The 14,284-nt window shown below is 42.0% G+C and overlaps 1 protein-coding gene across 1 annotated transcript in view; it reads left to right on the forward strand.

Moving 5' to 3' along the window:
- Nucleotides 1-11,778, forward strand: part of EHHADH (enoyl-CoA hydratase and 3-hydroxyacyl CoA dehydrogenase) — a 97,579-nt gene extending 85,801 nt beyond the window's left edge. The window contains exon 7 of the mRNA XM_069733553.1: nucleotides 8,986-11,778. Within this exon, the coding sequence (XP_069589654.1) occupies nucleotides 8,986-10,253 (1,268 nt within the window). The 3' untranslated portion in view covers nucleotides 10,254-11,778. The remainder of the gene's footprint in view (nucleotides 1-8,985) is intronic.
- The last annotated feature ends 2,506 nt before the right edge of the window (nucleotides 11,779-14,284 follow it).

The following is a 14,284-nucleotide window of genomic DNA, read 5'->3' on the forward strand; positions in this document are numbered from 1 at the left end:
CCCACATATAATGACTGTTAGCAAGATGAAAAGACAAACGTAGGAATGAAATAGATTCAGCAAAGTGAGGCCCGATATTCTAGACAGAGCGAGGATAGCAAAGAGAACTATGCAGTCTACAAAAAACCCTAAAACGAAAACCACGCAAAGGGGCAAAAAGACCCACCGTGCCGAACTAACAGCACGGCGGTGCACCCCTTTGCTTCTCAGAGCTTCCAGCAAAAGTTAATAGCAAGCTGGACAGAAAAAACAGAAAACAAACTAGAAGCACTTATCTAGCAGAGCAGCAGGCCCAAGGAAAGATGCAGTAGCTCAGATCCAACACTGGAACATTGACAAGGAGCAAGGAAGACAGACTCAGGTGGAGCTAAATAGCAAGGCAGCCAACGAGCTCACCAAAACACCTGAGGGAGGAAGCCCAGAGACTGCAATACCACTTGTGACCACAGAAGTGAACTCAGCCACAGAATTCACAACAGTACCCCCCCCTTGAGGAGGGGTCACCGAACCCTCACCAGAACCCCCAGGCCGACCAGGATGAGCCACATGAAAGGCACGAACAAGATCTGGGGCATGGACATCAGAGGCAAAAACCCAGGAATTATCTTCCTGAGCATAACCCTTCCATTTGACCAGATACTGGAGTTTCCGCCTAGAGACACGAGAATCCAAAATCTTCTCCACAATATACTCCAATTCCCCCTCCACCAAAACAGGGGCAGGAGGCTCCACAGATGGAACCATAGGTGCCACGTATCTCCTCAACAACGACCTATGGAATACATTATGTATGGAAAAGGAGTCTGGGAGGGTCAGACGAAAAGACACCGGATTGAGAATCTCAGAAATCCTATACGGACCAATAAAACGAGGTTTAAATTTAGGAGAGGAAACCTTCATAGGAATATGACGAGAAGATAACCAAACCAGATCCCCAACACAAAGTCGGGGTCCCACACGGCGTCTGCGATTAGCGAAAAGCTGAGCCTTCTCCTGGGACAAGGTCAAATTGTCCACCACCTGAGTCCAGATCTGCTGCAACCTGTCCACCACAGAATCCACACCAGGACAGTCCGAAGACTCAACCTGTCCTGAAGAGAAACGAGGATGGAACCCAGAATTGCAGAAAAATGGAGAGACCAAGGTAGCCGAGCTGGCCCGATTATTAAGGGCGAACTCAGCCAACGGCAAAAATGACACCCAATCATCCTGGTCAGCGGAAACAAAACATCTCAGATATGTTTCCAAGGTCTGATTGGTTCGTTCGGTCTGGCCATTAGTCTGAGGATGGAAGGCCGAGGAGAAAGATAGGTCAATGCCCATCCTACCACAAAAGGCTCGCCAGAACCTCGAGACAAACTGGGAACCTCTGTCAGAAACAATATTCTCAGGAATGCCATGTAAACGAACCACATGCTGGAAGAACAAAGGCACCAAATCAGAGGAGGAAGGCAATTTAACCAAGGGCACCAGATGGACCATTTTAGAAAAGCGATCACAGACCACCCAAATGACCGACATTTTTTGAGAAACGGGAAGGTCAGAAATGAAATCCATCGAAATATGTGTCCAAGGCCTCTTCGGGACCGGCAAGGGCAAAAGCAACCCACTGGCACGTGAACAGCAGGGCTTAGCCCTAGCACAAATTCCACAGGACTGCACAAAAGCACGCACATCCCGTGACAGAGATGGCCACCAGAAGGATCTAGCAACCAACTCCCTGGTACCAAAGATTCCTGGATGACCGGCCAGCACCGAACAATGAAGTTCAGAGATAACTTTACTAGTCCACCTATCAGGGACGAACAGTTTCTCGGCCGGACAACGATCAGGTTTATTAGCCTGAAATTTCTGCAACACTCTCCGCAAATCAGGGGAGATGGCAGACACAATGACTCCTTCCTTGAGGATACTCGCCGGCTCAGATAACCCCGGAGAGTCGGGCACAAAACTCCTAGACAGAGCATCCGCCTTCACATTTTTAGAGCCCGGAAGGTATGAAACCACAAAATCAAAACGAGCAAAAAATAACGACCAACGGGCCTGTCTAGGATTCAAGCGCTTGGCAGACTCAAGATAAGTAAGGTTCTTATGATCAGTCAAAACCACCACGCGATGCTTAGCACCCTCAAGCCAATGACGCCACTCCTCGAATGCCCACTTCATGGCCAGCAACTCTCGGTTGCCCACATCATAATTACGCTCAGCAGCAGAAAATTTCCTGGAAAAGAAAGCACATGGTTTGAACACTGAGCAACCAGAACCTCTCTGTGACAAAACCGCCCCTGCACCAATCTCAGAAGCATCAACCTCGACCTGGAACGGAAGAGAAACATCAGGTTGACACAACACAGGGGCACAGCAAAAACGACGCTTCAACTCCTGAAAAGCTTCCACGGCAGCAGAAGACCAATTAACCAAATCAGCACCCTTCTTGGTCAAATCGGTCAATGGTCTGGCAATGCTAGAAAAATTACAGATGAAGCGACGATAAAAATTAGCAAAGCCCAGGAATTTCTGCAGACTTTTTAGAGATGTCGGCTGAGTCCAATCCTGGATGGCCTGAACCTTAACCGGATCCATCTCGATAGTAGAAGGGGAAAAGATGAACCCCAAAAATGAAACTTTCTGCACACCGAAGAGACACTTTGATCCCTTCACGAACAAGGAATTAGCACGCAGTACCTGGAAAACCATTCTGACTTGCTTCACATGAGACTCCCAATCATCTGAGAAGATCAAAATGTCATCCAAGTAAACAATCAAGAATTTATCCAGATACTCACGGAAAATGTCATGCATAAAGGACTGAAAAACAGATGGAGCATTGGCAAGTCCGAACGGCATCACCAGATACTCAAAATGACCCTCGGGCGTATTAAATGCCGTTTTCCATTCATCTCCTTGCCTGATTCTCACCAGATTATACGCACCACGAAGATCTATCTTGGTGAACCAACTAGCCCCCTTAATCCGAGCAAACAAGTCAGAAATCAATGGCAAGGGATACTGAAACTTAACAGTGATCTTATTAAAAAGGCGGTAATCAATACACGGTCTTAGCGAACCATCCTTCTTGGCTACAAAAAAGAACCCTGCTCCCAATGGTGACGACGATGGGCGAATATGTCCCTTCTCCAGGGACTCCTTCACATAACTGCGCATAGCGGTGTGTTCAGGTACGGACAAATTAAATAAACGACCCTTAGGGAATTTACTACCAGGAATCAAATCGATAGCACAATCACAATTCCTATGCGGAGGTAGGGCATCAGACTTGGACTCTTCAAATACATCCTGAAAGTCCGACAAGAACTCTGGGATGTCAGAAGGAATGGATGACGAAATAGACAAAAATGGAACATCACCATGTACTCCCTGACAACCCCAGCTGGTTACCGACATAGAGTTCCAATCCAATGCTGGATTATGGGTTTGTAGCCATGGCAACCCCAACACGACCACATCATGCAAATTATGCAGTACCAGAAAGCGAATAACTTCCTGATGTGCAGGAGCCATGCACATGGTCAGCTGGGCCCAGTACTGAGGCTTATTCTTGGCCAAAGGTGTAGCATCAATTCCTCTCAACGGAATAGGACACCGCAAAGGCTCCAAGAAAAATCCACAACGTTTAGCATAATCCAAATCCATCAGATTCAGGGCAGCGCCTGAATCCACAAACGCCATGACAGAATACGATGACAAAGAGCACATTAAGGTAATGGACAAAAGGAATTTGGACTGTACAGTACCAATAACGGCAGAGCTATCGAACCGCCTAGTGCGTTTAGGACAATTAGAAATAGCATGAGTAGAATCACCACAATAGAAACACAGTCTGTTCAGACGTCTGTGTTCTTGCCGTTCTACTTTAGTCATAGTCCTGTCGCACTGCATAGGCTCAGGTTTACTCTCAGACAATACCGCCAGATGGTGCACAGATTTACGCTCGCGCAAGCGACGACCGATCTGAATGGCCAAGGACATGGACTCATTCAAACCAGCAGGCATAGGAAATCCCACCATTACATCCTTAAGAGCTTCAGAGAGACCCTTTCTGAACAAAGCCGCTAGTGCAGATTCATTCCACAGAGTGAGTACTGACCACTTTCTAAATTTCTGACAATATACTTCTATATCATCCTGACCCTGGCATAAAGCCAGCAGATTTTTCTCAGCCTGATCCACTGAATTAGGCTCATCGTAAAGCAATCCCAGCGCCTGGAAAAATGCATCAACATTACTCAAAGCAGAATCTCCTGGTGCAAGAGAAAACGCCCAGTCCTGTGGGTCGCCGCGCAAAAAAGAAATAATAATCAAAACCTGTTGAATAGGATTACCAGAAGAATGAGGTTTCAAGGCCAAAAATAGCTTACAATTATTTCTGAAGCTCAGGAACTTAGTTCTGTCACCAAAAAACAAATCAGGAATCGGAATTCTTGGTTCTAGCATCGATTTCTGATCAATAGTATCTTGAATCTTTTGTACATTTACAACGAGATTATCCATTGAGGAGCACAGAGCCTGAATATCCATGTCCACAGCTGTGTCCTGAAGCACTCTAATGTCTAGGGGAAAAAAAAGACTGAAGACAGAGCTAAGAAAAAAAAATGTCAGGATTTCTTTTTTCCCTCTATTGGGAATCATTGGTGTGGCTCCTTGTACTGTTATGGCTGGCAATCAGGCAACACAGCGTGCAGTAATCAGCGCACATACAGAGATCTGGCAATAACCAAAAACAATAGGACAAGCTCTGAGACGTGGAATCTCTGTAGACTGCAGTACCTGATCTATCCTCACACAACTATAAGCAGCAGTGGATTGCGCCTATAACTACCTATGCAACTCGGCACTGCCTGAGGAGCTGACTAGCCTGAAGATAGAAATACAAGCCTGACTTACCTCAGAGAAATACCCCAAAGGAATAGGCAGCCCCCCACATATAATGACTGTTAGCAAGATGAAAAGACAAACGTAGGAATGAAATAGATTCAGCAAAGTGAGGCCCGATATTCTAGACAGAGCGAGGATAGCAAAGAGAACTATGCAGTCTACAAAAAACCCTAAAACGAAAACCACGCAAAGGGGCAAAAAGACCCACCGTGCCGAACTAACAGCACGGCGGTGCACCCCTTTGCTTCTCAGAGCTTCCAGCAAAAGTTAATAGCAAGCTGGACAGAAAAAACAGAAAACAAACTAGAAGCACTTATCTAGCAGAGCAGCAGGCCCAAGGAAAGATGCAGTAGCTCAGATCCAACACTGGAACATTGACAAGGAGCAAGGAAGACAGACTCAGGTGGAGCTAAATAGCAAGGCAGCCAACGAGCTCACCAAAACACCTGAGGGAGGAAGCCCAGAGACTGCAATACCACTTGTGACCACAGAAGTGAACTCAGCCACAGAATTCACAACAATAATCTAACCTCTTTTTCTCCTCTTTCAGGTAACATCGGGGGCTTATCTACAGCATTACAGAATGCTGTAGATAAGCCCCTGATGACGGTGAGCTTACCTCACCATCGATTTTGGGGGTGACAGGTTCCCTTTAACTTAATATTTTGTTGCACAGCCTTTTGAGGCAATCACTGCAATCAAATGATTCCTGTAACTGTCAATGAGACTTCTGAACCTCTTGACAGGTATTTTGCCCCACTCCTCAAGAGCAAACTGCTCCAGTTGTCTCGTGTTTGAAGGTTGCCTTTTCCAGAAGACATGTTTCAGCTCTTTCCAAAGATGCTCAATAGGATTTAGGTCTCGGCTCATAGAATTTAGGTCTTGGCTCATAGGTCACTTCATAATAGTCCAATGTTTTCCTCTTAGCCATTCTTGGGTGTTTTTAGCTGTGTGTTTTGGGTCATTATCCTGTTGCAAGACCATGACCTGCAACTGAGACCAAGCTTTCTGACACTGGGCAGCACATTTCTCTCTAGAATCCCCCTGTGCTAGATGCAGCAAAGCAACCCCCGAACATAACAGAGCCTCCTCCATGTTTCACAGTAGGGACAGTTCTTTTCTTGATACTTCTCATTTTTCCATCTGTGAACATAGAGCTGATGTGTTTTGCCCAAAAATTCCATTTTTGTCTCATCTGTACATAGGACATTTTTCCAGAAGCTTTGTGGCGTGTCAACATGTAGTTTGGCAAATTCCAGTTTGGCTTCTTTATGATTTTTTTTTTTTCAACAATGGTGTCCTCCTTGGTTGTCTTCCAAGAAGTCTACTTTGGCTCATACAGTGACGGATGGTGCGATCTGACCCTGATGTTGCTTGAGTTTGAACTTTACCTTTAATCTGTTTAAAAGTTTTTCTGAGCTCTTTTGTTACTATTCGTATTATCCATCTCTTTGATTTGTCATCAATTTTCCTCCTTTGGCCACATCCAGGAAGGTTGGCTTCAGTCCCATGGATCTTACATTTCTGAATAATATGTGCAACTGTAGTCACAGGAACATAAAGCTGCTTGGAGATGGTCTTATAACTTTTACCTTTTAACATGTTTGTCTATAATTTTCTTTCTAATCTTCTGAGATGACTCTTTCCTTCGCTTCCTCTGGTCCATGTTGAGTGTGATACACACCATGTCACCAATCAGCATAGTGATTATCTGTAGTCCTATATAAAGGCCCACTCACTGATTCCAAGATTGTAGACACCTGTGATGCTAGTTAGTGGTCACACCTTGATTTAACATGTCCCTTTTGTCACATTATTTTCAGGAGTACCATCATTTCTGTCCAGGCCTATTTCATGAGTTTTATTTTTTTAAACATTCTGTGGAAATATGGTTGAAAAGCAATGTCTGACTTTCATTTGTTCATTTTCATAGATCTTTTACTTATTATTACTTTTGTCAGATTCACATTATTTCTATGACCATTGTGTTTTTTTCTGTCATTAAACGAGGGGTACCAACAATTTTGACCACATGTGTATCATAGTCTGTAGAGAAGCAGGAGATGCAGCAGCAATTTTATGGCGAATCAGGACAGTGGATGGAATAAAGCACAGAATAAACTTTAAGACTGCATTCACATGTTGCTGCGGTGCCTTTTTATTTCCATAATCTTGGCAAAAACATAATTTTGTCTCAAATTTCAAATATTGCATATATGAATATGAACACAGCCTGCAGAAAGTGTTTGAAAGTATAACAGTGAAGATTTCTCTGTCAATAAAAGAAAATGATGTTGTGTGTGTGTGTCAGTGCAATTAGACATTCTCTTCAGGGAGGAGGAGGACTAGAACTCTAGTGCCATCTATAGAAAATAGCAATTCTAGAAGCCAATATCGAATCTCTAACGAGCCTTGTCACATGACTTAGGATAAAAGCCAAAACCAAAATCTCAATTTGCAGACGCTGTGTTTCAGGGTACTGCCCCTCCCCATTGCAAAGTGTGAGATCTGGTTTGGCTGGGTGAGAGGCATCTGACCGGGATATTTCCCAAAGAAGCATTGCGGTTTAAAAGCCTCCTCACCTCGGCGTTTCAGTCTTAACGTGTCACTCTCCACAAGGAGGAATGTTACTTCTTGGATCCCAGTACACTTGGAGTCACATTTGTTTTGTAAAATTCAAATTTCCTAGGAAATTTGGGCAAATCTTGCAAAATTTAATTTTTAAAGATTTGCCTATTTGTAGTTATTACTCTTGTAAATACACTTGACAGCTTATTCTGAAAAGTAACTTAAAAGACCGGTATACTTTTAAGGCTTTGTATAATTTTGAGACAGGTTGTGGAATCTGATTATGCAGTCCTAGTCTTCTCTACTAAGTTTGTTTTTGTGAAGACTCATACTCTAAACAGGAGATATAGAGACAAACCTATAGAATGTTTCTTTATTGACAGCCTATTGCAAGGTTGCTTCATTTTTTATGTATTGAAATAATATAATTTGTTTGTGGAGAAGTGCATAGTTTTTACAGAGCTGTATGGAATATTAAACATGGATGACCTTATAGTCTGTTAATAAAATACAAATATTCTACATATAAAAAACACCAGATTATAAGATGCATCCCATATTTTGTGGTGAGAATTAGGAAAAAAACATTTTTAAATAAAATCGTGGTACTCCCAATAATCCGGTTTAAAGGTAGCTTGCCTGGGGGGAGGGCAGCGGAGCGGCGTCACAGGAGCTAGGGACGCTGCTTCAGGAGGTCGTGGCAGCAGGAGTGGGGTGATGCTGCGGGCCCCGTCCTCTGACAAGAGTCACTATTTTTGGTTGGCGGCGGCAGGAAGAGTGGGGCAATGCTGCGGGCCCTATAATCTCTGAAGATGTCAGCACAAGTGAGCAGAGGTCCTGTCTCCTGTACATATCTCTGCTGTGGGCTTTGGGAAAATGGACCCCACAGGTGGCGCATGTGCAGATTGAGATCTTTCCATCGCCGCCGACCTCCTGAATCCATGGCCCCGCTCCGCTCCACTGCCATTGCCCCTCCATATAGGATACCTTAGGATTGTAAGACATACTCCTTTTTTCCTCCCAAACTTTTTGGGAAAAAAGTGTCTTATAATCCAAAAAATACAGTATGTTTGTTAGAATAAAGGTTTTGTGGGGTTTTTTTTTTGCTGCTTTACCTTGTTTCTCAATTCTCATTTTACTGGAATTATGAAATTGAAAATTTTCCTCAAATTAAGTGTCTAATTATTCAATTGATATATACTGTACTCCTAGTTTTCTTGGGTGCCCGCTCTGCACAAACCTCAATAAGGTAAAACTCTCCAACTGCTCTGCAAAGTGGAAATAATTGATGCTTTTTGTTCTTATGCAATGCAAAGTATGAACATATGTGATGTTTCAGTGCACAGTTTTTATCTTTAGACTGACAAAAATGGTTGCAAAAACTCTGAGAACAAGCAGTCAAGAATATGGCTGAAGGAGAATGTAAACTAACATCCTATTAACGTAATTTTGGCAGATGAAGTGTGTTTCTTCTGACTATTGTCTTTTCAACTTATTTTATACTTATTGTCTTCTTACTAGGACTGGGAACAATGGGAAGAGGAATAGTCACATCATTAGCTAGAGCAAATATTCCGGTGATTGCTCTAGAACAGGACGCAAAGCAATTGGAGTTTGGTAAAAAGGCAGTAACTGGTCTCCTGGAACGTGAAGCGGAGAAGTTAATAAAGCAAGGGCTAACGCCAGATACGTCATTGGCCTCCGTGCGTTTTACACTTGATTTTGCAGAACTTTATGATGTAGATTTTGTTATTGAGGCAGTATTTGAAAATATGGAGCTAAAAAAGGAAATATTTCGTAAATTGGCATCTGTTTGTAAACCAGATGCCTTTCTTTGCACCAACACATCAGGTCTTGATATTGATGAAATTGCATCTGTCACAAATCACCCTCACCTAGTCATTGGCACTCATTTTTTCTCCCCTGCGAACATCATGAGACTCCTTGAAGTAGTGAGAGGTCACAACACTTCTCTAATTACCATTGCTACAGCTATGAACCTAGGCAAAACATTAGGGAAAGTGGCTGTTCTCGTTGGAAACTGTCCATTGTTTGTTGGAAATCGACTTTTAGGCCCCTATCTTGAGCAAGCAAATTATCTCCTGGAGGAAGGATGCAATCCAGAAGACATAGACAAAGCACTTGAGGATTTCGGCTTTGCAATGGGCCCTTTTCGTATGATGGACCTGGCTGGCTTGGATGTTGGATGGAGGTCAAGAATGGAAAAAGATTTAACTGGTAATAAAGTTCCTGAGGGAACTCCAGCAAGACAAAGACTAGGTATTAGGTACAGCCCACTGGCTGACATGCTTTGTGAAATGGGAAGATTTGGGCAGAAAACTGGTAAAGGATGGTACCAATATGAGAAACCTGGTGGAAGATTTGCCCATCCTGATCCTTGGGTGAAAGATTTCCTCCAAAAATATAGAGACACTCACCAAATAAAGCCGCGTCCATCAAACCCAGAAATGATTCTTGAACGTTGCCTGTATGCTCTCATTAATGAAGGATTCCGTGTCCTAGAAGATGGCATCGCCTCCGGTCCAGAAGATATTGATGTTATCTACAACAATGGTTATGGCTGGCCAAAGCACAGGGGTGGCCCAATGTTTTATGCTTCTACTGTCGGCTTAGAGAAAGTGTTTGATGTACTGGATCAATACCACAAAGAGAATCCAGATGTCCCAAGTATGAATCCTGCATTTTTATTGAAGAAATTGGCCGCTGTGGGAGGACCTCCAATAAAAGAGTGGAGAACACAGGTTGGAAAGATTGCTAATAAACTTTAACATTTTCTCACTAAACAGTGCAGTTCTCTCACGCAGTGTAAGTAACCAAGGCATTAAAACAATAACTGAGAATATCTGTAACGCATAAACCAGAATATAGTTTCAAAATCCTGGTGTTGGAGAAATTGGCTAGAGCAGGGCATTCTTGTACATGTTTGATTTGTACAGGTATGATTCTCCAAATTATAATGAAATTCTCAAGCTTTCCAAATGATGGATCACATTGTATTCTAATCGCATTCCTGACATTCAACTTGATAAACTTTAGTTTGTAAAAACGATTATGAATGGCTGAGAAATACAGTTTTGATTCAGTGCAAGTTGTACTTTTTAAATTAAGTCTGTTGTAATTGATTTATCTATTTACCATGCATAAATGTATGTGTTAATGAGGAGACACTTAAGGATGTTAAAATGGTATTTCATGTCAATAAAGACTATTCATTGTATAATTAAAGTGATATACTTTATCAATTTCTTATAGTATACAATATCTATCCTAATATTTGGCTATATTCACATTTATGTTGAAAGACCCCATCACATATCTGGCCAAAACTACTAAGCAAAGTAGCGCAGAAGGCTGCACTCTTTTGTTCAGTAAAGTGCTGGCAGCCATTATAGAAACTCAATGGATGCCATTATAGTGGTATTCCTGTGGACCATCTAGAAAAGTGGAAAAGTTCTTCTTTCTATTATGTTATGATGAAGCATGTGCACTGAGCAGTATGATATCTTGCCAGCGCTAACAGCTCTGGCAAAATGTGCATATGCCCAATTGCAGGCAAAATGTAATAGAAATGGAAAAAGTTGCCAGCTCTTAAAGTGTCAATTTTTGCTGCAGTTGTTTACATCAAAATATTGGCATGGAAAGGTCTTATTCAAACAGACATTTTGTTAATGTGCCTAATTGTCCATATTTTCAACACATGTATTCTGTATTTCTACTTAAAGGGAACCTGTCACCCTGAAAATCGCGGGTGAGGTAAGCCCACGCCTCTGACCTTTCCGGCGCCTGCGCACTGCAGTACTATCCTCTGCCCTCAACAGGGCAGAGCAAAGTACGCCTGCGCCGGAGCCGTGGCTGAAGATCAGAAGATGACGTCTTGTAATGAAGATAGGAGGCGCCGCAGCGGACCGGAGACGCCCATCTGACCTGACCAGCAGCGGGACCGCCCCTGGGTGAGTATAACATAACATCTTTTTCTCCTCTTTCAGGTAACATCGGGGGCTTATCTACAGCATTACAGAATGTAATTACCTCACCCACGATTTTCGGGGTGACCGGTTCCCTTTAACCAAACATACAGCTGCATATTGTAGACTTTCAAAGTTTGTGGGTTTTTTTAATAGACCAATAGCCCTCCTGATTAATGTTGTATACTTTTAAAAATGTTAATCACCTTATCTACAAACTAGTAAACTTTTTGTCCAATTTTGTAACTTGTAATACTGTTTTTACTTGTTGCTGTTTTAATCAGGCACCATTTTTTGGCACAGTTTCGATAAAAGGAGCATTTAAAAATGGTGTGTTGAATTCAATTCTATTATGGAATAAGCTATGAATAATTTGAATGGCCATAAAGGTGTTTTAGGCATTGTGATATGGTCTTAAAAGCCACGAAAGGATAAAGGGTCCCCTTTTACTCTTGAATAGGTTCTCCATGAATGAGATAAAATGGCGTCTCTGAGATTTAAACAGCAGCCCGTACTAGTCATGTGTCAGGACGGTGTGCAGACTGAAGACTTCCAGCTCCCGAGACCTGTGTCTCAAGTGACAAGCAGTATCACACAAACCTCAGTCTGCCACCAGCAGCACATCTATCGTATGTGAAGAAATCTCTGTTCCTGGCGTCATAGTCCTGAATGTTTATTTTTTTTCCAGTTGGGCGCAGTCTTTGTGTATTGCTATACAGCTGATGAGGAGGAAGATGAAGCTGGAGATATCTTTACTGAGCACAATGAGGGTTAAAATATATTTCTTCATATATTGCAGCCATGCTACTGGCCCCTGACAACTCATATGTGATACATCTCTTGTCAGTTAAGACACAAGTCCATACGGACACATGTCTAGTTGGGATGTATTTTTTATTTATATCGGGGAATCCTTTTATTTCATTCTTCGAGAATCGCTTCTAAAGTATAATGTTCTGGGAAACAAAAAGCCTGTAAAAGCAAAAACAGTGCAGTATTTGTCATGAAACTCAATTTTTAACACCTATAATATCGCCTTTAATCAAAATTAAGCCAAGTGATAATTATTACTAACACCAAGAATGAACACCAGGCCATAACATATGAAAAAATACAAACTTTATTTTGAACATATCTAAAACCATATACCACACATAAAATTATGGAGCAACCAAAATACAGAGACAACCAACAGGTATGACTGGAACAGTGGCAAAGAACTATATATATATATAAAAGGAGTAACCTTCCAATCAATCATATAGTGCGTATATACACACCCGCAAGAAAGAAAAAAAAAAAAAATTCTGCAGGTGTAGCCAGTAGTATCCCCAATGCAGCGGTCATAGATGACAATGCCCAAAGATTATTTAAATAGAATATAAGAAATATGTATGTATTAATGTTAAATATATTAAAAGACTAATAGGGAATAAATATATCTTAGTAACAAGTGCAATGTCACCGACAGCCGCAGCATCATGGACAACGACCGTGCAGTCACCAAAATGCTCACAGTACATATAGAGGAAGGACCATAGTTACCAAATGTAAGCCACCAGTCAGGGACCCACGACACCCGACGCGCGTTTCGCTGAGGAAAGCATCTTGCTGATCGCGCATTCCAGACATGTTGTACAAATATTTTAAACATACATAATGATCGCATTATCCCTCATATCATGATAAAATTCTCACTGATACTAGGAGATCACTTCCGGAGCCTCCCGCTTCACTTCCGGGTTACGGGCATCTGGTTGTTGATGTAACCATGGCGATGAAACACCGATCACATGATTAGAATGTTTACCATTCATACACCATCTCCGGATGACCAGCTAACAATGGAGCATGGAACAAAGCATATCAATCTAAGACATACGCCGTTCTCAGTAGGCAAAAATAAGCCATTTCAAAGGTCTTCATAACAGCCCAGCTCCAATCATATACGCCGTATAGATATAAAAATCAACGTATCTTCTGACAAGGAGAAATACATGATGACGCCAGTTGTCATAAGAACAGGGCACGCTTGCATTATGAATAAGAAGCCAAAATACAGGGTCCCATTCATCTTATAGTGTGGCGCAGCACCAAAGGCGGCCTATATCCACTGTGCTACCAAACGACAGCTGGATCGAGTCCAACCTGAGAATCAACCACATATGGCAAAAAAGAAAGATAGATAATGCGATCAACTTGTACTTAATTCCCAAAAGAATTAAATTAGCATATATAACAATTTTGTCACAAAAATATACAGTTAGGTCCATATATATTTGGACAGAGACAACAGTTTTCTAATTTTGGTTATAGACATTACCACAATGAATTTTAAACAAAACAATTCAGATGCAGTTGAAGTTCAGACTTTCAGCTTTCATTTGAGGGTATCCACATTAAAATTGGATGAAGGGTTTAGGAGTTTCAGCTCCTTAACATATGCCACCCTGTTTTTAAAGGGACCAAAAGTAATTAGACAGATTAAATAATTTTAAATAAAATGTTCATTTCTAATACTTGGTTGAAAACCCTTTGTTGGCAATGACTGCCTGAAGTCTTGAACTCATGGACATCACCAGACGCTGTGTTTTCTCCTTTTTGATGCTCTGCCAGGCCTTCACTGCGGTGGTTTTCAGTTGCTGTTTGTTTGTGGGTCTTTCTGTCTGAAGTTTAGTCTTTAATAAGTGAAATGCATGCTCAATTGGGTTGAGATCAGGTGACTGACTTGGCCATTCACGAATATTCCACTTCTTTGCTTTAATAAACTCCTGGGTTGTTTTGGCTTTATGTTTTGGGTCATTGTCCATCTGTAGTATGAAACGACAACCAAT

This window comes from Ranitomeya imitator, chromosome 7 (genome assembly GCF_032444005.1).
Source record: "Ranitomeya imitator isolate aRanImi1 chromosome 7, aRanImi1.pri, whole genome shotgun sequence".
In the NCBI taxonomy this organism is placed as follows: Eukaryota; Metazoa; Chordata; class Amphibia; order Anura; family Dendrobatidae; genus Ranitomeya; species Ranitomeya imitator.